The sequence below is a fragment of the Apostichopus japonicus genome, chromosome 2 (genome assembly GCF_037975245.1).
Source record: "Apostichopus japonicus isolate 1M-3 chromosome 2, ASM3797524v1, whole genome shotgun sequence".
Taxonomy (NCBI): Eukaryota; Metazoa; Echinodermata; class Holothuroidea; order Aspidochirotida; family Stichopodidae; genus Apostichopus; species Apostichopus japonicus.
The window spans coordinates 13,439,941-13,464,342 of NC_092562.1; the positions used below are offsets into that span (position 1 = coordinate 13,439,941).

The 24,402-nt window shown below is 41.6% G+C and overlaps 1 protein-coding gene across 1 annotated transcript; it reads left to right on the plus strand.

The window, feature by feature from the left end:
- Positions 1–2,619: 2,619 nt before the first annotated feature.
- LOC139978804 (sulfotransferase 2A1-like) lies at positions 2,620–23,417 on the plus strand. The gene is made up of 6 exons (XM_071989308.1): positions 2,620–2,955; positions 16,474–16,700; positions 17,390–17,519; positions 19,193–19,287; positions 20,570–20,762; positions 21,632–23,417. The coding sequence occupies exons 1-6, from the start codon at positions 2,742–2,744 to the stop codon at positions 21,742–21,744; spliced, it is 972 nt and encodes a 323-aa protein (XP_071845409.1). The 5' UTR covers positions 2,620–2,741; the 3' UTR covers positions 21,745–23,417.
- The last annotated feature ends 985 nt before the right edge of the window (positions 23,418–24,402 follow it).

The following is a 24,402-nucleotide window of genomic DNA, read 5'->3' on the forward strand; positions in this document are numbered from 1 at the left end:
TTACCTATATAAATTATTCATAGTAAAGCATATAACCAACGTATTATGATACATGTTTTGAACACACACACACGCGCTCGCACACAATTAGCGAGCTTTTAACCTTTTGTCAAGTGAAGATACTTTTCTTAAATCCTGTAATTGTTATTAAATGTTAGGTTTGTTTACTTAAGTTTTCTTTAATTACTTAAAGTCATGACAGCGTTTGCCTAATCTCATCGTTATTGCTACAATTTTTGGGGGACTAAAGTAAACGATAAGAGGGTAGTAGTGATTGTTTCTACAGCTTTTCTGGTTTAGATATTCATGTTAAAAATATGCTAATAACTCTTGAATGCTCCTATAAGTTTAAATTGATGGCGACGTCGTGCTTCTAAGTGCAGACCTATATGTTACTGCTAATCCATATTTTTGTTATCTTTTATTTATTGCTTTGTCATTTACGAATGATTTGTAATGTACTTGTTTAATATACAGAATCCACATTTTGTTAATGTCATTATAAGCTTAAATATAAACATTATTACAACAACAAAAAAACATATTTATTGGTTTTCATACAATTAAAATATGAATTCATAACAAAGAAAAACGAAGTTGGAAAGGGAAAAAGAAATATGCAGCGTTGGTAATACTTATGCAGAGAGTAGTAAGTTTGCGAAATACTCGATCGACTCTGCCACTTCGCGTTTAAATTTTTAATGGAGCTGATGGTTGACAAAAAAGGTACCCCATGGGGTTCCAGTATGAATAGGCTATACTCGATGAAAAGGTTCGTTTACAGTACTCAATATTCAATTTCCCCCTTTTCTGAGTGAAGTGAATTATGAAATTGCGGGGAGAAAATCTGCTTGTTACGCTGGCTAATTGTGTCACTGAAATATATGGCATTTTATTTTACAAACTCAAACTGTATATGATTCTTTTTTATCGATGTTGATCCACATGGGTGTATAACCAGAGCACAGAAGCCAACCGTCGATCACTAGAGCCTTGAAACAAGAGGCTAATTTGGAGCAACGGACAAAACTATTGCCTCTATCGAAATGGGGAGGAAATCGGCACCTGCCGAACTTTAAACCTGTCGCACATTCTACGCCTCGCAATCGTGTATGGCTGTTGTGCCCGCTGCTGTCGTAGTCAGTGTCACCAGGGAGCTGCTACTCTAGCTCCCTGGTGCCAGTCACCATCACTGATCGATTCCATGAGTAACTTGTCACACCTACGTCACACCCAAGTGTGTCCAATTCAAACAGTCGCTGCTACTGGGACACAACAGTGCGTATAAAAACAACGTGTCCCCAGCAGCGACTTCCAATAGGGACAAACCAGTGCATGCAACTATCTTAACTTGAGAAGATTTGAAGACTCGCCCCAAACCGCATGCCACGCTCTGAAAAAAAGTTAACTTTCCATTGCTTGCAAATGATGTTTTCTTCTTGTCGCTACAAAATGCAGACAGTTATAATGAAACGTGATATCTTTTATCTAGACCTGAGATGTCCACGCTGCTATGTACACTGCTTTGTTGGTATTGACCGTAGCTGTATATATTGACTGTATATTAGTGTCTAATTACCGACCGTAGCAAGCTGTGTGTGTATTTTCTGGAATCGATGGTGGTGTCTAACACTTCTGTTACACCTCATTCGAAACTAGGTAAGATTACCGGCATGAGACGTTTCTTTGTGCGCGAGTCTTCACACCCTTTAATATATGCGACCTCGTATGTCCCCGATTTATACATCACCTGAGTAAAGAGAGGCAATCGAGATAAACTACCATGCCCGAGGACACAACTCGACATGACAGGACTCGAACCAACTATCCTAAAATCACAAGTCCATTGCCTTAGCCGATTTACCACGCCGCATTACTCATTTATGTTGCGCCATCATCAGCTGTTGTCAGATTGTTATCAGTGCAATTTACATATAGGCTTCATGTCTGTTTATGTACTTCATCCATTTCATAAACGTTGATTGTTTGATTTTTTCCCTTTTTTGCGTTCCATAAGTTTACCACGCCGCTGTGGGTGACTGTGCATGTCGTAAATGTGTCCTCTGAACCTATCAACTCTATATGGATACATGGGGCGACTGCATAATACTATTGTGGATACAAAGATTTTGACTGCTACTATTATGCAGGGTATTAATCTGTTTGACAGACATCTTTAAAATTGTTTCTCACAGATATAATGAAATATTTTATTGTTGCGTTGTCAAATGTTTGGTGCTTTATGCTTATTTTTAACATTCCCTGCCCAACGTTGTTGAACTGAAGTATTTTAGTTAGCTTCTCCCCCCTCCCCCCCCCCCTTAAAAAAGGGGGAAAAAAAGCAGGATTTTGCTTTAACTGTCGAAATTGGTATGAGAAGATGGTGGACAATTCAACGCAATATGCATGTGGATAAAATCCAAAATTCACCTTACGTCACAATATGTTGGAAATCGATCCAGATAAGTAGTGTAAACTGAACCTTTAAACGTTACCGAACGATAACGTCATATTTGTAAACAAGTAAACTTTGAACTGTATCAAATCTAAAGTTCCTGCAAACAAACCAAGGAGCAAAGTTTAAAACGTGATTTACTGACAATCAAAATACGGGCTTGTGCTATTGTGCTCGATCTGTACTCTGTGTCAATGTAATTCGGAAAATGTAATCGACGCGGTTCTGTCTGTGTTAGATTGATTTGCGAGTCAACTGAAATAACGTGTTTGCCTAGTCTACTAAAATGGTGGTCAGATATTCATTAGAGGAACAAAATGAAATGCAGAGGGAAATTTCCAAAATGTTCGGTATTCCCGAGCCGCTGCAGAATATCAGTGAGATGCACGAGTATGAAGGAGTGAGGTTTAGCGGTTTTGTACCTGCGAAGAGTCTTGAGATCATTAGAGACTGGGAGACGAGAGACGATGACATATTCATCACCACGTATCCTAAAAGTGGTAGGCTATGTTTACACTACAACCAGTGTACTGTATTGTACTACATTTACATATTGTATATATTATTGTATATTTTATATATATATATATATATATATATATACATATATATATATATATATATATATATATATATATAAGGGTTAATCAACGGTCTAGCGTGCGTTACTCAAAGGATTAATGCACGATCGGGGGATAATGCAAGCGATGCACGAGGGCGGAGCGTAGCGGAGCCCGAGTGCATCCAGCGATAGCATTAACACCCGGAGTGCATTAATCATGTGAGTAACGCACGCTAGACCGTTGATTAACCCCGTTCCTTCATACACTACCATTTGTGTGGAGGGAAAATCATAAAACAAAACATTTTTGGTTACATATAACCAAAGATTTATTAAAGTGATGCCCCGTAAGTCGAATTAACGATTAACAACCAGCATAACAATGTACATGTGCAATTATAAAGTAATACTGAACGATAGTGAATAATTATAAAGGAAACGTCTTTGAAAGGCTGTCATTCATAAAAGATGAACCATAATAACATTTTAACTAATGTTTGGCAATATTGCGGCCATAATACTATTTTTGAAAGGTCTCAATAACAAGGAACTACAAACAATTACTAGTTGGCTTCATCATATCAATACCCTACAACTTCTGGTTCCCATAGCAACCATTCTAGGGACAAACATGTACGTATGGTATACAGTCATACGATAACATTCATCCGCCGGTAATTTTACCGTGCGTTACTCACAGGATTAACAACGGTCAGCTGACCTGAATGGACCAATAGGATTGAGGAATCTTTACTAAGTATGAATAAATATATATTTATATATATATATATATATATATATATATATATATATATATATATATATATATATATATATATATATATTGATTGTCTGTGTGTTATAGTACACACATTCGTATACTACAATCAGTGTACTATATATATAGATATATAAAAAAAAAACAGCCTTATAACGGTATTAAGTATTTGTCTAGTCGGCGACAGGTATATTAACATATCTCGCTAGTATGGATTCGGGAGATGCAAACTTGCAATAGTGTCCCCTATAATCAAGCGGTGACCAGCAAGTTACCGATGACTACATCCAAAATTCCGACATCGACACCGTTTGGTCCAGTTTCACTGATTTTATCAGTAAATATGTGGATAATAATATTATTATATTGTAGCGGAAAGCTACGACTTTTCCTTAGTGAGATACGTTTCGCTCCCTCAGGGGTAACATCTGTTGCGCTCCGCGGAGGTAACGAGAGATGTTTATCCGGAACAGGAACTGATTACGTAATTTTGCTATATCGATGTATTCCCGTGACTGGCATAGGCAGGCACGGCGGTGGGTGTGTGAGTCGATCCCATTGGTCGCAACTCACCGTAGTTATATATACAAGTAGTCCCTGATTGGTCTAAGCCTTTTTTTTACAGTTTATGTACGGACGTGTGTAAACGGGGGTTATTTCCGGGGTATTTAATGCAGGGTTCTTTCGTAAATGAGTGAGTCAGAGGGTCGGAGAGTCGGTCGAGTGCAAGACAAGGAACTTTCCTTCCGGCGGCTCGTGGTAAAGCCTTTGATATTTGCTAAGTCCAAACAAATGTGTTTAAGCATTTTAGAGTGCCCGCATCTCTGCGCTGCCCGAGTCCAGCGGATTGCCCGACCCCTGCGCTGCCCGAGTCCAGCGGATTGCCCGACCCCTGCGCTGCCCGAGTCCAGCGGATTGCCCGACCCCTGCGCTGCCCGAGTCCAGCGGATTGCCCGACACCTGCGCTGCCCGAGTCAAGCGGAATGCCCGAAGCCTGTGCTGCCCGACACCGGTGGATTGCAGACGTCTAGACTGCCCGACCCTTGCGCAGCCCAGTCTAACTTAGCCATGTTTATCATTGGGTTGTGCCCGACCCCAGTGCGTTATATTGGGCAAATGTAAATATTGTATTATACGCTGTAGATGTAGAACGAGATGAGAAATTATACTTTTATTAATCTTACAACTCTGGTGTCTGCCTCCTGATTTAGAGTTAATCTGTACCCGTCCCCCATCTACCTCCCCTACTCTCCTCCAGTTGGTTTCGAGACAGGTTTTACACTACCAGACGTTGGCGGCGTTACATTGGTGGCAACGGTGGGATTCTAGTGCCTATCTGGTAGTCTGGACCGAGTCGAGATGTCTGGGACTAACCCTTTTGAACAGTCTGTGGTGAACGAGCCGGCTACGTGGTCACTTCCGGACGAGAACATCCCTGATGTGGATGAATTCGATCCTCTGAACGTGCCAGTTAGACCGAGATCATGTGGAGGGCCGATACAAACGACGAAATATCAAGACGAGCCTGGCTGGGGAGATAAAGGGGACGGCGACAGGTTGGCTGACTTTCTTGTGGGTCCAGAGGCTCTGAGGGACGAAAATCGTCGCCCGACGGTAGGCAGATCGTATGAATTGGCCGACGAACGTGGTGAAGCTTGGGGAGACGAAGACCGCCGTCCGTTGATGAACCAGGGATACAAGAGGACAGCTAGAGAGGATGCCCTGGAGGCGAGTAGATGGCAACCACGGGGTGGCCCAAGGGAACAAATGGTAATGCAGCAGCCGACAGAGGCATATGAAAGCGCTCCGGCCTACGACCGGGGGCGTTTTAGAACAAACGAATTGCGACCAGGTATGAGACCAGAGTATCCATGGCGGGAGGAAGGGAATAATCGAAGGTTGTCTATGAGCAATGACGAAAAAATCAGTCGGCAAAGAATGTGGCACCCGCAGTATGAGCCCCAGGCCCCCAATTTGAGTGTTTCTAGGGTAACAGCGCCCTCATTTAATGGCTCAACACCCTGGGAGGATTACATAGTTCAGTTTGAGCTAATATCAGAACTAAACGGTTGGGATGAGAGAACAAGGGCGTTACAACTAGCGGCAAGCCTGAGGGGCCCAGCACAGGCTGTCCTTGCTGATCTTGATGCATCGAAGAGAAGAAGATTTGAATCTCTCACGGATGCGCTCGAACAAAGATTCGGGAGAGCTAACCAGACAGAACTATTCAGAACGCTCTTACGTAACAGGACCCGACAACAAGGGGAGAGTATTCCAGAACTGGCCCATGATATACAACGACTTCTCTCCCGTGCTTACCCTAATGCCTCTATTGAGATGAAGGAGACCCTATCGAAAGAGTTCTTTATAGATGCCATAAGCGACCGTGACATCAGATGGAAGATATATCAGTCAAGACCCAAGACCCTGGAGGAAGCAGTGAGCATTGCAGCCGAGCTGGAGGCTTTCACCCTCTCCGAACAGAGGAAGGACACCCAGAAGAGGGCTGTAGTAAGAGTTGTATCAGAGAAGACAGAAGGTCAGGAAAACAAGTGTGGTGCGATAGATGATATTAGTAAAACACTAGCGACAGCAATGACCGAAGGATTCTCCGAACTTACTAAACAGCTACAGAAACTGCTCTTAGTGAACAACACAAATGTGTCAAAGGAAGGCCAAGAAAGGCGGAAAACTATCAAATGCTGGAACTGTGGAGAGATGGGCCATATTCGGAGGAACTGTCCTTCCCCCCTGAAATATGTTATCCCTGCAGAGGAGACAAAGAAACAGGAAAACGAGGAGAAGTCGGTCTTGTAGGGCAAAGATCGACTAGTCCACATGGTAAGCCCGTCAATGTACCACTCTCATGGAAGAGGTTGCGGTCTGTAGGTGCGAGAGGTTTGTACGTACAGGGAGAGCTAGAGGGTGTCAAAGTGAGTTTACTTGTCGACACCGGAGCTGACCTGACGGTAGTGCGAACGGGATTCTTTGAGCAATTGTCCGCCAAAAAGACTTTGGAGCTCAAGGATGTATCTCTCGACATGGCTGTTGCAGACGGTAGACCCCTCGCGTTCTCGGGGTGTGGTAGACTCCAGTTGAAAGTAGGTAGCTTTGCAGTAGAGCATGAGATCTGGGTAGCAGACATCGATGTCGATGCACTTTTGGGTTACGATTTCCTTCAGAGGTATAACTGTACCATTGACGCTGGGAAAGGGGAGCTGACCATTAGAGGTATACAACATGACAACATCGAAAAGAATTTCGATGGTTGTAGGGTTGTGATAGCTAAAACGGTAGTGATCCCCCCGGAAAGCGAGAAAATGGTAGCAGCGAGAATTCCAGGAATGGCTGGAGTCGAGGTACCTGCTGTAGTGGAGTGTAACGAAAGGTTTACCGAAAGACATGGTGTGATGGTTGCCAAGATACTCGTAGACCCCTCTAATGAGTTGGTACCGCTGAGACTGATGAACCCGTCGAACCGACCTATTACACTGTACGAGGGAACACTCGTAGGTGAATGCTACTCTGCAGAAGTAATAGAAAACAATCCGTCTGTGGGCTGTAGAACCCTGCAAGGAAGAAATAGGGGTGATGGTGTACCGCCTACTGGGCCTACTCAGTTGACAGAACCTTTAGAGGAGCTTGCATTGCGAAGTTGTACTGAATTAACCGAGGAGCAAGCCGGTGAAGTCAGGAAATGCCTTGCAGCCAATGCCGATGTTTTTGCTAGATCAAAAGAGGACCTCGGACGAACAGACCTGGTGCAACATCAGATTAACACAGGGGCGGCAAGACCAATTCGCCAAGCGCCACGTAGACTCCCGATACACCGTAAGGGTGAGGCTCGGATAGAAGTGGAGAGAATGCTTGACCATGACATTATCGAGCCTTCGATGAGTGCTTGGGCGTCACCGATAGTACTAGTGAAAAAGAAAGACGGCTCCACTAGGTTCTGTGTCGATTACAGGAAGCTAAATGACGTAACCGAGAAGGACTCGTACCCCCTACCCCGAATTGACGACACCCTAGACACTCTTTCCGGGGCAAAGTGGTTTTCAACGCTCGATCTGGCGAGCGGGTACTGGCAGGTTGAGGTTCAAGAACGCGACCGTCCAAAAACTGCTTTCGTTACCGGAAGTGGTCTATTCCAGTTTAAGGTGCTTCCGTTTGGACTTTGTAACGCCCCGGCGACGTTCGAGAGACTTATGGAGAGGGTGTTAAAGGGTCTGCAGTGGCAAACGTGTTTGCTGTATCTTGATGACGTCATCGTATATGGAGACTCCTTCGAGAAAACTCTTAAACGACTTGCTGGCGTTTTTCAAAGGCTTCGTGAGGCGAAACTAAAGCTCAACCCGAAAAAGTGTAATCTTTTCCGAAGGGAGGTCAACTACCTAGGACATGTCGTTTCAAGCGAAGGAATCGCCCCTGACCCTGAGAAAGTCCGGTGTGTACTAGAGTGGCCTACTCCCTGTTCCACTACGGAAGTGCGTAGTTTCGTCGGGTTATGTTCATACTATCGCCGATTTGTAAAGGGATTCTCCCATATTTGCGCACCTTTGTTTCGCCTAACTGAAAAAGAAAGGGACTTTAGATGGAATGAGGACTGTGAACTTGCTTTCAGAAAGATGAAGCAGGAGCTCACGTCGGCGCCTATTTTAGTCTATCCGGACGAGAAACGGGCATTCATCCTCGACAGTGATGCCAGTAACTTTGCCATAGGGTCTGTACTGTCCCAGGTGACTGAAGGGTCTACCCAAGAAAAGGTTGTAGCTTACTTCAGTAAGGCTCTGTCTAAGACGGAAAGGAACTATTGCGTTACACGTAAGGAGCTGCTGGCCATTGTTCTCTCGATCAAACACTTTCATCACTACCTCTATGGAGCCAAGTTTGTGGTTCGAACTGATCATGGCGCTTTAAGATGGCTAGTAAACTTTCGTAATCCTGAGGGACAGCTAGCCCGATGGTTGGAGACTCTCTCAACATATGACTTTGACATAACACACCGACCAGGAAGAATACACGGTAACGCTGACGCCCTATCAAGACGCCCCTGCAATGAATGCCGACACTGTGAAAAATCCGAAGAAAAAGAAGATCAGGCAGACAAAGCAAATCTTGCGGAGCCGACCGTGAAACAGGTGTTTGTAATAAACAGACGAAATGAGTCAGAGCCTGCTGTTGGAATTGTGGAGAACCATCAAGATATTTCACAAAGTCAACCATATTCCTGGTTCCACAGATGGACACATGCTGAGTTGCGGAAAATGCAAATTGACGACAGCGACATTGGGCCTATACTACTCTGGAAAGAAGTGCAGGATTCAAGACCGAATTGGGAGCAAATAACTGCAGGCAGTCCGGCCTTAAAAAACTATTGGAGCCAATGGGATCGCTTACTTCTTAAAGGGGGTGTACTCTATCGTAAATTTGAGACGGACGCGGGAGATAGCGAACTGCATCAGCTGGTAGTCCCAAAAGAAATTCAAGAAGAAATCCTGGATAAGTCCCATAACCATAGGCTTTCAGGCCATTTTATGACGAAGAAGACTCTTAAACGTATCCGAGAACTGTATTACTGGAGTGGTTATAGGGGCCACGTGGAGAAATGGTGTAAGAGCTGTGACGCATGCGCTTCACGAAAGGGCCCTAGGAAAAAGGCCAATGCATCCTTAAAGCAGTATGGCGCCGGACACGTACTACAACGTTGCGCCATGGATATCATGGGACCACTCCCAGTATCGAGTCGGGGTAATCGGTACGTCGTTGTCATAGCTGATTATTTCACAAAATGGACAGAAGCATTTGCAATAGCCGACATGGAAGCCGAAACTGTCGCCAGGGTACTGGTTGAAGAGTTTATCTGCAGGTTTGGTGTCCCCGAAGAACTTCACACTGATCAGGGCCGACAATTTGAATCCGAACTATTCCAACATATGTGTCGACTGTTAGACATTCACAAGACAAGGACGACACCGTTCCATCCACAATCCGACGGGATGGTGGAGCGATTTAATCGGACCCTAGAAGATATGCTCTCCCTTGTTGTAAGTAAAAATCAGAAAGACTGGGATGCGTGGCTGCCGTACCTGTTAATGGCTTATCGCTCCGCGGAGCATGAAAGCACCGGGTTTTCACCGGCTGAAATCATGCTGGGAAGGATGGTTACCTTGCCGTTAAGCGCCCAACTCCCCAGGCTACCCGACGAGACGGACAGTCCCCGTAAGCCTACCCCTAAATATGTACTGGAGTTAGATAAGACCATGCACAGAATACATGAGATTGCAAGAGGGAAGCTAAAACTAGCCAGTGATAAACAAAAGAAGTTTCACGATAAAGGTGCATACAACCAGGAGTTTACTCAGGGGGATTTGATATGGCTGCTAAACACCAAGAGGAAAAGAGGGATTTCCCCTAAACTCCAGAAACGTTGGGACGGGCCAGGAAAAATTCTGAAGAAACTCTCAGATGTCATATATCGTGTTAAAATGCGACCTAAGAAGAAACCGCAGGTAGTTCATCACAACCGTCTGAAGCCTTATATCGGAGAGGATCCGCCCCTGTGGTTGTTACGGAAGCCTTCGATCAGCGAAGCTCCTCAGCAAACGGTCACCGAGGTGGAAAATCTACAAAAACAGTAGCGTCGACGCGTTGGCCTTACGTAAGATAATACCACCGCGGATCTCCTTGTTGACTGCCATAGTGGTTTTATCTTTCCTCCACCGTGGCATGAAAAACAAAACATCGGACACTATGCCGTACACTAGTTTCAGCTAGATCTTCCACACAGTCATTTCCGGGTTGCATCTTCATCAGGAACAACTAAAAATGTCTCACTTATACGAAGCCGAATTCAAGTGCAGAGACTGTAAAAGACGTTACTCTGATCTCAGTGAACTGAAACGTCATTATGCGGAGAAACACGGGGACGGCAGGAAACTCTTTAGATGTGAAGAATGTGATTATTCGTCTAATAAGAAGGCCGACGTGGTTCGACATAAGAGTAGTCGCCATAAATCGGAAGACACCAGGCAGGTAAGCCTAGGCTTAAAGGAACCTAACGAGCCTAGTACCTCCAAACCTCGATCTCCACCCAGGGTCCAGCGGCCAGATTGGCCTACACTTCAGACTATCGTTGGATCACCCCATTCGGCTACGGAGTTTCAGCAAGAAAACCATTTGGACGAAGCTATCGAGCAGAGGGACACTCCCCCAACACCAGTGGTAACCCCACTCAAAAGAAGCCTGTCTCAGCCGAACGACGGAGACCAGACCCGCAAGGTACTAAAAAAGGCCATAGAAGATGCGAATAGACCGATGGTGGGTAATAACGACGACAGACAACCAAAGGAGAGGATTTCAACGGTGGTACTCCAGGATGGGAGGATCTACGTAACTGTAGAGAAATTTTAAAGACAACCAACCCTTCAGCGAAACGAACTTTCAGTTACTTTGTAAATAATTTCTTTCTATTCTATATACCGGAGAGAACATTCTATATACATGGTTTCGTAACCTGTAATTTTCTGTGGACGCTTATTCCGTTTTGAATGATTAGCGAAATTATCGCCGGGAACGAAGTTAACCAGACCCATCACGGAAAATTGTTTCAAAACGTTGTTGCTTTGTATGGACACATGTATTCTCGTTATTTAAATTTATTTTTACTTGGACAACATTTGTGTCGCAGCATTTTGTTTTTGTTTATTGAACAAAAGTGGATAATTATGTGCTTTTTGAACGGACACTTCGTATTTTTATGTTTAACATTTTACTTACGGACCCTCTTTCACTACCTTCTTTATGTTCTTATCAAACGTAAGTTGATTTTCTTTTCATGCTTATTTCGTGCTATTTTTGGTAAACAATGTACTGTAACTAGGAGTTACTCAAGCTGAAACGATTGGTTCTTAAACTCATACGTTCTTGCCCTCACTTTATATTGTAAATTAAGTGATTTGTTTTAAGAGGAACCATTTTTTTAATTAATTGTTGTATTGTTAGTTAGTTTTTGGGTATAGAAAATGCGAGGACGCATTTGTAGCTCGGGTGGGGGAAATGTAGCGGAAAGCTACGACTTTTCCTTAGTGAGATACGTTTCGCTCCCTCAGGGGTAACATCTGTTGCGCTCCGCGGAGGTAACGAGAGATGTTTATCCGGAACAGGAACTGATTACGTAATTTTGCTATATCGATGTATTCCCGTGACTGGCATAGGCAGGCACGGCGGTGGGTGTGTGAGTCGATCCCATTGGTCGCAACTCACCGTAGTTATATATACAAGTAGTCCCTGATTGGTCTAAGCCTTTTTTTTACAGTTTATGTACGGACGTGTGTAAACGGGGGTTATTTCCGGGGTATTTAATGCAGGGTTCTTTCGTAAATGAGTGAGTCAGAGGGTCGGAGAGTCGGTCGAGTGCAAGACAAGGAACTTTCCTTCCGGCGGCTCGTGGTAAAGCCTTTGATATTTGCTAAGTCCAAACAAATGTGTTTAAGCATTTTAGAGTGCCCGCATCTCTGCGCTGCCCGAGTCCAGCGGATTGCCCGACCCCTGCGCTGCCCGAGTCCAGCGGATTGCCCGACCCCTGCGCTGCCCGAGTCCAGCGGATTGCCCGACCCCTGCGCTGCCCGAGTCCAGCGGATTGCCCGACACCTGCGCTGCCCGAGTCAAGCGGAATGCCCGAAGCCTGTGCTGCCCGACACCGGTGGATTGCAGACGTCTAGACTGCCCGACCCTTGCGCAGCCCAGTCTAACTTAGCCATGTTTATCATTGGGTTGTGCCCGACCCCAGTGCGTTATATTGGGCAAATGTAAATATTGTATTATACGCTGTAGATGTAGAACGAGATGAGAAATTATACTTTTATTAATCTTACAACTCTGGTGTCTGCCTCCTGATTTAGAGTTAATCTGTACCCGTCCCCCATCTACCTCCCCTACTCTCCTCCAGTTGGTTTCGAGACAGGTTTTACACTACCAGACGTTGGCGGCGTTACAATATATAACTGTAAAGTTATATATAATAATGGATGATTGAAAACCTGAGAAAGGAATGAAACAAAAAACGTAAGTTTAATGATAAGGCTCGTAGAACTGGAGACTTCGTTAATTAGGATAAATTCAAAGAGATCATACGTAAAATGACAGATCGTAAAAAAAAACTTCTCAGAAAACTATATCCATGATATTTCCGACACCCTTGCAACTAATAACACCAAACCATTCTGGCGATATATAAAACCCACCTGCCGAGAGGCTTTTGATGTTAGTCCTCTCCAGAGCACCGGTCGCCTTGCCTCAAGTGCAAATGAAAGAGTCGCGAGGTCCTTAATACCCAATTCTGCTCAGTTTTTTGGTTCCTTGCTATTTGCAAAGCAAGGAACCTATGCGTTCAACTTGGCGTGTGTGTGTGTGTGTGTGTGTGTGTGTATGTGACGCTTGGCTTGTGTACACGATATCTCAATAAGGAAATGATGTATCATGATGAAACTTGTTGGGTGGATAGCCCATAGTAAGAGGAAGATCCCTATTGTTTTTGGTGCCCGCAAAGGTCACCAAAGGTCAGTTAGATGCCAAAAACCAATATATTAAAAACAGCAATAACTCCCATTGACAGGGTCCGACATGGTTGATATTTTGGGAGTAGTTGTGAATGGGGTAAGGCATCGTTTTCAAACTTAACGGTCATGTGATCCAAGGTCACCAAAGGTCAATTAATGATAAAAAACTAGTATTTTTGCGATAACTTGAGAACGAAATGTCCGTTAGAGTTTGGAGTTGCTTCAATGTAATCCAATTGTTGACCCGCATCTTGGTGACCCTTGACCTCAATTTGAACTCTGGTGACCTTTACGTGTTTTGGGGGATTTTTACAGTTTTGATGCTATTTTCAGATGTCAAAGGTACCTTCCGATCAAAAATGTCAATGGGTTGACCCCCGTGTGACCTTTGTGTGAGAAGTTATACGAGGTCAAAGTTAATTTTCAGACATTTAGTGTAATAACTCCCAGTGCCAAGGTGTGACAAGGTTGATTTTTTTGAACAAGTTGCAAATGGTATAGGGAAATATTTTCAAACTTAACGGTCATGTGATCCGAGGTCACTAAAGGTCAATTAATGATAAAAACCTAGTATTTTTGCGATAACTTGAGAACAAATTGTCCGTTAGGGTTGGGAGTTGCTTCAATGTAATCCAATTGACAACCCGCATCTGGGTGACCCTTGACCTCACTTTGACCTCTGGTGACCTCTGATGACCTTTTTGTGTTTTGTGGATTTTTACAGTTTCGATGCTATTTTCAGATGTTAAAGGTACCTTCCGATCAAAAATGTCAATGGGTTGACCCCCGTGTGACCTTTGTGTGAGAAGTTATACGAGGTCAAAGTTAATTTTCAGACATTTAATGCAATAACTCCCAGTTCCAAGGTGTGACACGCTTGATATTTTTGGAGTAGTTGCAAATGGTATAGGGTAATATTTTCAAACTGAACGGTCATGTGATCCGAGGTCACCAAAGGTCAATTAATGTTAAAAAACTAGTATTTTTGCGATAACTTGAGAACAAATTGTCCGTTAGGGTTGGGAGTTGCTTTAATGTAATCCAATTGTCGACCCGCATCTGGGTGACCCTTGACCTCAATTTGACCTCCGGTGACCTCTGGTGACCTTTTTGTGTTTTGTGGATTTTTACAGTTTCGATGCTATTTTTAGATGTTAAAGGTACCTTCCGATCAAAAATGTCAATGGGTTGACCCCCGTGTGACCTTTGTGTGAGAAGTTATACGAGGTCAAAGTTAATTTTCAGACATTTAATGCAATAACTCCCAGTTCCAAGGTGTGACACAGTTGATATTTTTGGAGTAGTTGCAAATGGTATAGGGTAATATTTTCAAACTTAACGGTCATGTGATCCAAGGTCACCAAAGGTCAATTAATGATAAAAAACTAGTATTTTTGCGATAACTTGAGAACAAATTGTCCGTTAGGGTTGGGAGTTGCTTCAATGTAATCCAATTGTCGACCCGCATCTGGGTGACCCTTGACCTCAATTTGACCTCCGGTGACCTCTGGTGACCTTTTTGTGTTTTGTGGTTTTTACAGTTTCGATGCTATTTTCAGATGTTAAAGGTACCTTCTGATCTTAAATGTCAATGGGATAACCCCTGTGTGACCTTTGTGTGCAAAGTTATATGAGGTCAAAGTTAATTTTCAGACATTTAATGCAATAACTCCCAGTGCCAAGGTGTGACAAGGTTGATTTTTTTTGAGCAAGTTGCGAATGGTATAGGGGAATATTTTCAAACTAGCGGTCATGTGATCCAAGGTCACCAAAGGTCAGCTAATGTTAAAAAAGTAGTATTTTGGGGAGAAAATGGGCAAAGAAAAAATGTTTGAATTTTTACAGTTTTGATGCTCTATTTAGGTCTCACCGATCAAAATGTCAATTGGTTGACCTACGGGTGACCTTTGTGTGTGAAGTTATGTATACAAGTTCAAAGTTAATTTTTAGACATTTAATGCAATTAAATCCCAATGCCAAGGTGTGACACGGTTGATAATTTGGGACAAGTTGTGAATGGGGTGGTGGAACATTTTCAAACTTAAAGGTTATATCATCTGAGGTCACCAATGTTATCATATCTGTTGACTCGCTTGTAGGTGACCTTATATTTCTTACTTTTTCGACGCCATATTTAGATCTCAAAAGTGCCTTTTGATAAAAAATCTGATCACATTTTGTGATCACAATAGTGTTGGCTATAGTGTTGATTATTTTATGGGTACATGTAGGACCACAATTACTTGGACTATTTGAGCCCAATCTTGCTTGATAATATTATGTGTATTGTCATATACCCCAAGCAAGGAACCACAGTGCCCTTGGGCTCTTGTTACTAAAGAAAATCCGCAAGACCTACCAACAATAAACCGAAGATCATTATATGCCCTATATTACTGTCACTAGTCATAGCTAGCATCGAGAAACTTCTGAAGGAACTTAAGATCCACAAAGCAACTGGCCCGACAAAATATCCCGACCGTACGGATTTTGAAGGCATGCTCTTCAGATACAATGGCGCCAAGTCTATCTCCACTATAGAACAATCCCGCAGGACTGGCGTACAGCAAATGTGCCACCCATAGTCAAGATATATAGGGGACCGATCAAAACCGTCAAATTACCATAGTCCAGTTTCGCCTACTAGTAATAGTATGATAGGCTGCAAGCAACTGGAGCCGCATATTATTGTCAGTAACATAGTACGGCTCATTTTAATCCTTATGCCATACTGGATCATGTGAAAAACAACATGGCTTTAGACGTGTAGTAGTATAGATCTTGTGAAACCCAACTGGCGGTTCTGGTAATCAGCTGCTGGACAACATTATCAAATCCGGGAAGAGAAGGACACACGTCAACAACCCTATGGGCGATATGTGTGGACATCGATCAAGATCAAGATATAGTACAACTAATCGAACAACAGTAGCTCCGATACAAAATATATGCACCCACCAATCCCCCAAAAGACAGTGTGTCTATAATAAAATTGTCTTCACTCAAAAGTGTGAGAGGACCGTTAACTGTGAATATTACCAAGTGCAAATTAAATGAAGCGGGCAGTATATTTATTTTTTAACAAGATTGTAATATCAGTAATCTTTGTTCCATATATCAGGTACCCACTGGATGTGGGAAATAGCTCTGCTGGTATTAGCAAAGGGACGTGCAGATGATATCGACAGGATGAAGATGTTTGGGACTGGAGTAGAATTTCTCTTTCCGCCTGAAATGACGACACCATCTCATGAGATATTTGCGGAGATGGAGTCCCCAAGGGTCATGATTACCCATCTACCGTGGAAATTCTTGCCCAAACAACTAACAGAGGGCAAGAAAGGGAGGGTAAGTTCAAATGAATAAATTGCTCATGAAAATGTTCGCAGCTGTGCATTGAAGATATTTATCAAGCCCCATAAGCAAACAATCTAAATGCAAATTTTCCAAACATAAACTTTAGATTTTTTTTATTTTTTTAAATAACCACTCTCGTTAAGAATGTCACATGCACATTACAAGTCCCCTTGTTATCCCAAGGTTCTGTTGTCTATTGTCATGTGTTTTGAATTATTAAATATCTATTCATATGATTTATCATACGTATTGTGTATGACAATGCCAAGTAGTAATCACCATCACTGCCACAATCACCACCACCACCATCACCATCATCGTCGTCGTTGTCACGATCATCGTTATCGTAATTAACATCATCATCATCACCATTATCATCCTCACCAGTATCACCATCATCGCCACAAACACCACCATCGCCACCACTACCATCATCGTCGTCGTTGTCACCATCATCGGTATCGTAATTAGGATTATCATCATCATCATTATCATCATCACCACTACCACCATTATCACCATCATCGTCGTCGTCACCAACATCACCATCATCATCATCATCATCATCATCATCATCATCATCATCATCATCATCATCATCATCATCATCATCATCACCATCATCATCAACACAGCAATCGTTTCTTGACGAGGATAAATATTACTATCTTTTTTTCCAGATCCTTTACGTCATGAGAAATCCTAAGGATACCTTAGCGTCCTTGAGCCGGTATATTCTTGCACCCATGGGTCCAGTTCAAGACCAGAGGATGTGGAAGTTTTTCTTCAATATGTTCTTGTCCGGCGAGAGTAAGTTTCAGAATAAAAGACCACCATGTGGCCTGCTGTATTAATGGTCGGTCGTTCTAGCTCCATCAAGTTCAAATGTGTCACGTGACTTTGTATCCATAGAAACCCCTATGTTGTACTAGTATATACTGTGCCAATGCAACCTACACTTCGATTTCGTCGAGTTTCTACAACCTTGTCTACCAAATAATTAGCCCTGAAAGGATCTTCACCTCCGACTATATGGAAGTAATATAATCGTAAACAGTCCATATCATTATTATTTTATTAGTTTTGTTGAATTCTGCTGAAAGTAGCGTTGTTATAACCTCAGAAACACCTTTCAACCGTTACAGGTTCCGAAGACAACATGGTTAATGGAAGAGCCCCTTTATTTCCACGAATAAATTTTTGTTCATATTTAATCATTTTCTCCTTTTAACAGTTACTTATTTAGCGGACATATTGTCTAATAAGTACCACTCAAACTAAAAACATATATCATTTCCAAATATGTATGTATCAATGCAAGAACCCTCCCCCCCCCCCCCCCTTTACAAAAGAAATTAAAGAAAGTACGAATGAAAACCTAATATACAGATATTTATATTCGGGAACACTATATAAGGATCCTATCTAGGTAACTAACTTGTAGTGCTTCGCAGCTAACTTCTTCGTTCAGGTAAGCGTCCGACCGTATGGGTTCATCATATATTACAATGGTTACACTAGCAGTGCTTACAGTGAAAACTAAGACAAAATAAAATACACTCCCAATTTCCACTTGTGTGTTAAATTATAAAGTGAATGTGAAGTAGGCCTATATGATTCCATCATTAATTGTCTCAAAATAAAATAATCACCCCATATAGAGTTCAATACGATAACTCAGCGAATTTGTAATATAAAGAGTCAGCTGCAAAATTCACAGAACTAAGCTAACCTGGTTTGGAATTTTTGAGCAACGTGGGCCTACCTACCTTATGTATAATTCATAAGTACTCTAGTCCATCACGTGACTAGCAGCTGACAATATTTTCAACATTATAGAGTGCACCACCTCCGCCGCATACTGTAAATTATACTATGTATGTTGTGAAAATAATAAAAGCTTGATCATTTTCAACAAAATTAAGGAAAATGATTTTAGGTCTACAGACGTTATATGAAATTTCTTAAAAATAGATGTGCTTTGTAAGTTGCCGCAAGAATTGCAACATTTCGCATTTAAACATCCTTAATTACAAGCGTCCCTTCTCCTCCCCTTACCCCCCCCCCCCTCCCCCAGGGCCAACGGCACATCACTTCAACAAGCCAAAACAAATTTGTCTGCGTGCATAATGTGGGCTCTATACCCTAAAACTTTTGCTGTGCAAATAACGAGATGTGTCACATTTAAGATCTAAAAGCATTTTAGCATGCAGGTCAAATTTCTTGAACACTAAATGTTCTCTGTATACGTTGAAAAAGATCGCACTATTTCGAATTTCTTATAGTGAAGAGGAAGGAGAATGGGAAGCCCCTCCAATTAGACCCATCCCCAGGGACGCCAGTCCATAAGTTCAAATCTTACCCCTCCCTATAATTGTCCATAACTGTCTGTTGTATATTGTCTCTCATTACTTTTCTAAGAAAGTTTAACTTTTTGTTATTTAAAAGGTATTTAAAAGAGTGCAACTATGTTTCTCTTTTAGTGAGCCACGGAAGTTGGTTCGACCACGTACATACCTACTGGACACATAGAGAACAAGAGAATGTTTTCTTCACCTCATACGAAAAGCTAAAGCTGGTGAGTTGACATTGATTTATCAAGATCGAATTTTTGACATTAATTAAAAGCTGTATAATTCTAAAGGAGAAGCAAGCCCACCCCCCCCCCTCCTCCCAATCATCTTACCCTTTTATATCAGAGATGCTTACGATGAAAAAAACTTCCACTCACTAGCACACATTGAAATTAATCTCAGGTATTAAGTTAAAGAAACTAATGTGCTGTATATAGAATTTCATAGTCTAAGGCCGTGGTTTTCAACCTTGGGCTCGCGGGCCCATTTGGGCCCGCGAAGCCGATTTTGTGGGCTCGCGAGCATTGCCCCAGTAATGATTAAAAGTTGTGGCATTTTGGGGGGCTGGTGGCGAAGGCACATGATGATGTTTCTTAGGAAGCCTCTTCGATGAAACCTTGTACAACGGGTAAAATTTACTCAACCCTAACCCTATAAGACTAGTATAAGAGAATTCGGTGACTCCCACCAACCACTGCACACTACGTATTTACCAAGGTTATGATGTGTGGAAGCCTTGCTTTGTACCATTGCCTTGTACCATTGAGGGTTGCAAGAAATCTTTGAGATAGGCTCTAATTGGGAAGTACCTGTCATCTGATCACGGAGGAACATACATAGCTCTGATTGAGTCCCCGGGACACTTGTGTCAAGAATACACTAATAAACGCTGTGAAATTGATTTTATGAAGTTGATAACTTTGCAGGGTAGGGTATGGGCTCGCGAGGACGGCTCGGAAGACGAATTGGGCTCGTGATCGAAAAAAGGTTGAAAACCAAGGGTCTAAGCTATATCTGTCAGTTTCTGAGTTGCGTATTCTATACCAAATCCCTGCGGTATTTTTTGTTTTGTTGAACTTGATTACAAACCGCGATTTGTAACAGTTTAAATGTTTCCGGTGTTCATATTGGAAATTGTGAAACTTTTGTTTAAGACAAAATTATTGTAAACTGTTAATTAATTGTTAGTTAATGTTAGTTAATTAATTGAAATCCATATCTCAATATCATGTCCCTTATTCAAGATGTGGTTGATTGAATGTTACCTATTTTGACTGGCCAATTTTACCCGTGCTAACGTCTATGATGTTATCGTGGCAGAGGTTCCTCAAGAACTTTTCTATCTTATCACAATGTTCTTGTTGATTACAAACCGGACCAACGGCAGTATCAAAAAAGAATATGTTGTGTGAATAAAGTCATCGTTTGAAATCAGTTGTGTTATATATGTGATCCGTATATGTTTCATCTATAAACTTCACACGTTTTCTTCGCTGATGAATACAGGATTTTCAGTCCGTCGCTAGACCGCTGTCAAAGTTTCTTCTCGGTGAAGAACTAGACGAGGATTCTCTCAGGCGATTAGAGGAGAATGCAAGTATGAAAGGGATGAAGAAAAGTTATGACGAGATCGAGAAACAGAGAGCCGATGGTGTCATGATTACAAAGGCTATGGGGCGGAGTTCTTTTATACAGAAAGGTATGAAATGTGAAATATATTACATTCTTGTTATTGTTGTTGACAAAATATCGTTATGTATCATTATAGCTACGTCGATTTATTAACGGCAATGTACACATATTCACAGTGGTACACTTTAGAAGATTTTTATTTCTTTTAAATATTAGGATGTTACTTGTGTGCGAAATCAGTTCGCATGCAGGGGACAACTATATGTGAATGTTTCCCATTTCAACTTTATATTAAGAAATGCAGATACACTACGTAACCAAGATGGAATAGCAACTGCAATATATGTCTTCTTCAACCATGAGTTTTGATATGGTTGACGACGGCCCATGCGAATTATCAGTGAACGTTGCCTACTGTGACGTCATGCTTTCGTCACTTATATCGGGTCACTGCTTTGTGAACTCAAACGATATGGCAACTGATGGGATCCCGTAGGTTACTAGACAGGGGAAAGGGTGGAGGGGTATTGATTGACTACTTTCAAAATCGTTTTCAAAATCTTTTTCAACTGTTACTTGTGCGCATGATCAACCATATGCATAGCGGAAATTGAATTTAGTCGTAAACTTATGCACATGTTTACGGTGCGTAAGTGTTAAGTCCGCACGTTAACGTATGAAAGATTACGAATGATATGATATGTATCGAAATGCGTATAAAATCGATGTGTGTAAAACTTCAATACATATAATAGGCCTATGAATGAGGGTGTATAGGAATTCATATGATTGCATAGGCTATGGATATGCGTATGTATGGTCGGTATGCATGGGTGTAACCCTTGCATGCAATCATCAACATGGGTGACAACACTGAGTTCAAATTTAAAATCTAAATCTTGTTGTATTTGTTTTCGTTCTGTCTTTTAATTCAAGGTGTCATTGGATCCTGGAAGAATGTCTTCTCGGTTGCAGAGAATGAGTTGTTTGATGAGGTTTGCCAGGAAAATATGGCGGACTGGGAGTTTAAGCCTGTTTACGAGGGATAACGATGTCGATGGTAGTTGTTTCCGATCGTGTATATGTAACCAGAGCATAACCTGGTTAATGTTTTGCATAGTTATCATTTTCTTTTATTTTCCACCTTTTGTTTCTATCCATTTAATCATTTTCTTATCTTTGTTTTTATTCATTTGATCATTTTCTTTTGTTTGTTTGTTTTTATTCATTTGACAATGAATAACCTTTACTTGGTAGATTTATGAGTTCCCTTAATTTTCACTTTTATTGCTAACTACTACATGGCAACAGTTAGTGGTCGGGTGGCCCTGTGTGACCTGTCTTTTTCTTAAGCTAAGTAATTGTTTTGCGTGGTCCTATTTTCTAGGAATATATGAGTGGCTCCAAGAGTCTATCCCTTTTCAGAACTGTGGGTTAAATAGACAATTTTATAACTTTTGTTTGGTTAGATGATTTGTTTGGTGATAGATGATTATTTTAAATGTACCAAAGGACACCATAAATTAAGTAATGTGTCTGGTAAATTATATATTAAGTGTTAATTGACAGCTGGTTGGTCACTGGACCTCAGATACCAGGAAGTGGAGGGCAAGCTGGTCTAGAGTAGGAGGGGGGAAAGTTGAGACAAAGGCCAAATCATGAATATTCAATGAGCCAAGCTTTGTGTTTAATTGGTTTAAGTTGGTCATGTGTAAGTTGCCTTGTACTATTATTATGGGATGAATTCTTATTATTATGGGATGTATTCTTATTATTATGGGATGAATTCTTATTATTATGGGATGTATTCTTATTATTATGGGATGGAGTGAATAAGGTAGCATGGTAGGGGGAAATTAAGATAAGACACTGATGCCGAGTTAAGTTTACAGTAGTTACAGTAGTTAGAGGAGAAGAGGGGAAGGATTGAGTTTGTAATAGTTAGAGGAGAAGGATTAAGTTTGAAATGGTTGGGCAAGAGATCATAATTATTTTCTTAGACTAACTTCACCAGTAATAGAGTAGAGGACCAGTAATAAATTAATTAGAAGTTAAATGGACACTTAATTGAAGCTATTTACCCATGGAGTTTTTATAGAAGTTTAGTGAATACCTGGAGCTTGTTCTACAAATGGATATTCTATTTTAGTAAACACCTGGAACTGTTTTACAAGGAGATTTCATATTTAATAAAAGTTTATCACCCGGAGCTGTACCAATGGAGGCAGAACTTTATTTCATCCTGTACTAATATCTGGCAACGATATAATTTTCTGTTGTGATGGAACTGAACTATAAATTCCCATTTTAATTCAATGTTTGGATCCGGAAGTGAACCCCTGCGATTACCCAACCCGAGTGATGAACAGTTTCTCCTAGAGACGCCCCAAGCTGAGACGCCCCAAGAGGTTATTTCCCCGAATCGCGAGCTGTCCAGAGAACCACCCAATCCAGAGACGTCCCCAACTAAGTGAACCGCCCTAGAAGTTTCCCAAGGAGACAATTTCGTTCTCAAATTGTATTCGGTCGACCCGCGCCGCGATTTTGTTATTATTTTCGTTGGGACTGATAAGTATTATTTTTCCATTAAGTTCAGTGGAGTCGTTATAAGAAGTAAGAGTTCCGAGATATGTAAGTTACACCCATTTATATAATTTCACATATAACCTTAAGTAACCCCATTGATATTAATACAACGTTCATGTGCATCGTAAACACACCACTTTACCTTTATTTGTTCGTTTTTGTGTGAGCATTCCGCCTTTTTAAGTTGTCCCCATGATCTCAGAGTAAATCGGCCCTACCCTGATTTGGAGGTGTCACTTGTAATCTTCCCAAACCTAAAAATATATTTAAGCCTCGTCACTGCGTTTTTGACCGGCTACATATATACAACTTGACAACATTTCGAGCAACCAGTCTCATGTGCGCAGTTCACTAGGAAGGCTACTTATTGGTATAATAAGATGTCGTCTTGTTTTATTGACAAACGATATATATGTAACACGTCATCGAAAAACATAGGTGGTAGGCAGATATCTCTATTAGTGTTGATCGTTTGATCATTTTGACATATAAACATGATCAGTATGATGTACCACTACTTTGTAAAGCATATATAGTGTTTCAATGTCAGCCAAGTGAGATCTGTAGTTTTATATGAATTTAAATGAACATATTTTAATTGTTGTGAGTTGCTAACATTTGTGAAACAATGGATTAACACAACACATACGACCGCACTGAGGAGCCAAAGGCATCAACAGTTTAGCTTTAACTAAGGCTACGATATTCCTGAGCATTAGGCCTATATATGTATATACTCCAAACTATGTTAGAGACATAAATGAGAGAATAAACACACATGGAGGAGAGAGGGAGTGGAAGAGAGTGTGTACCTGCCATCAACCACCTTCAACACGAACTTCTTCAGACAGTTTCTGCTGAAACTCCTTTCAACTTTCAAATTCAATTCAAACTCCAGAAGAATCCGATACCAAGGTGCACACCATCTCTTTGAAGAGAGTATTTATTCTAGCGACTTGATCGTATCAGGAGGGAAATGGTATAATGGCTAGGCTATGCTTCTTTCAGTTATTCCTTCATTGTAGCAGAGTGAAGTCTTGCTCACACTTCTTCAACCCTGATGACAATGGGGTCAGACCCAAGGTCAAATCAGGGACCCAGAGCAATAATGGATAAAGAGT

What these genes read in the sequence shown, in the direction of transcription:
- LOC139978804 (XM_071989308.1), top strand. Translation starts at nt 2,742, where the DNA reads ATGGTGGTCAGATATTCATTAGAGGAACAAAATGAAATGCAGAGGGAA. An exon ending in CACCACGTATCCTAAAAGTG is followed by an intron (nt 2,956 to 16,473) that starts GTAGGCTATGTT and finishes TCCATATATCAG; the next exon opens with GTACCCACTGGATGTGGGAA. An exon ending in GAGTTCTTTTATACAGAAAG is followed by an intron (nt 20,763 to 21,631) that starts GTATGAAATGTG and finishes TTTTAATTCAAG; the next exon opens with GTGTCATTGGATCCTGGAAG.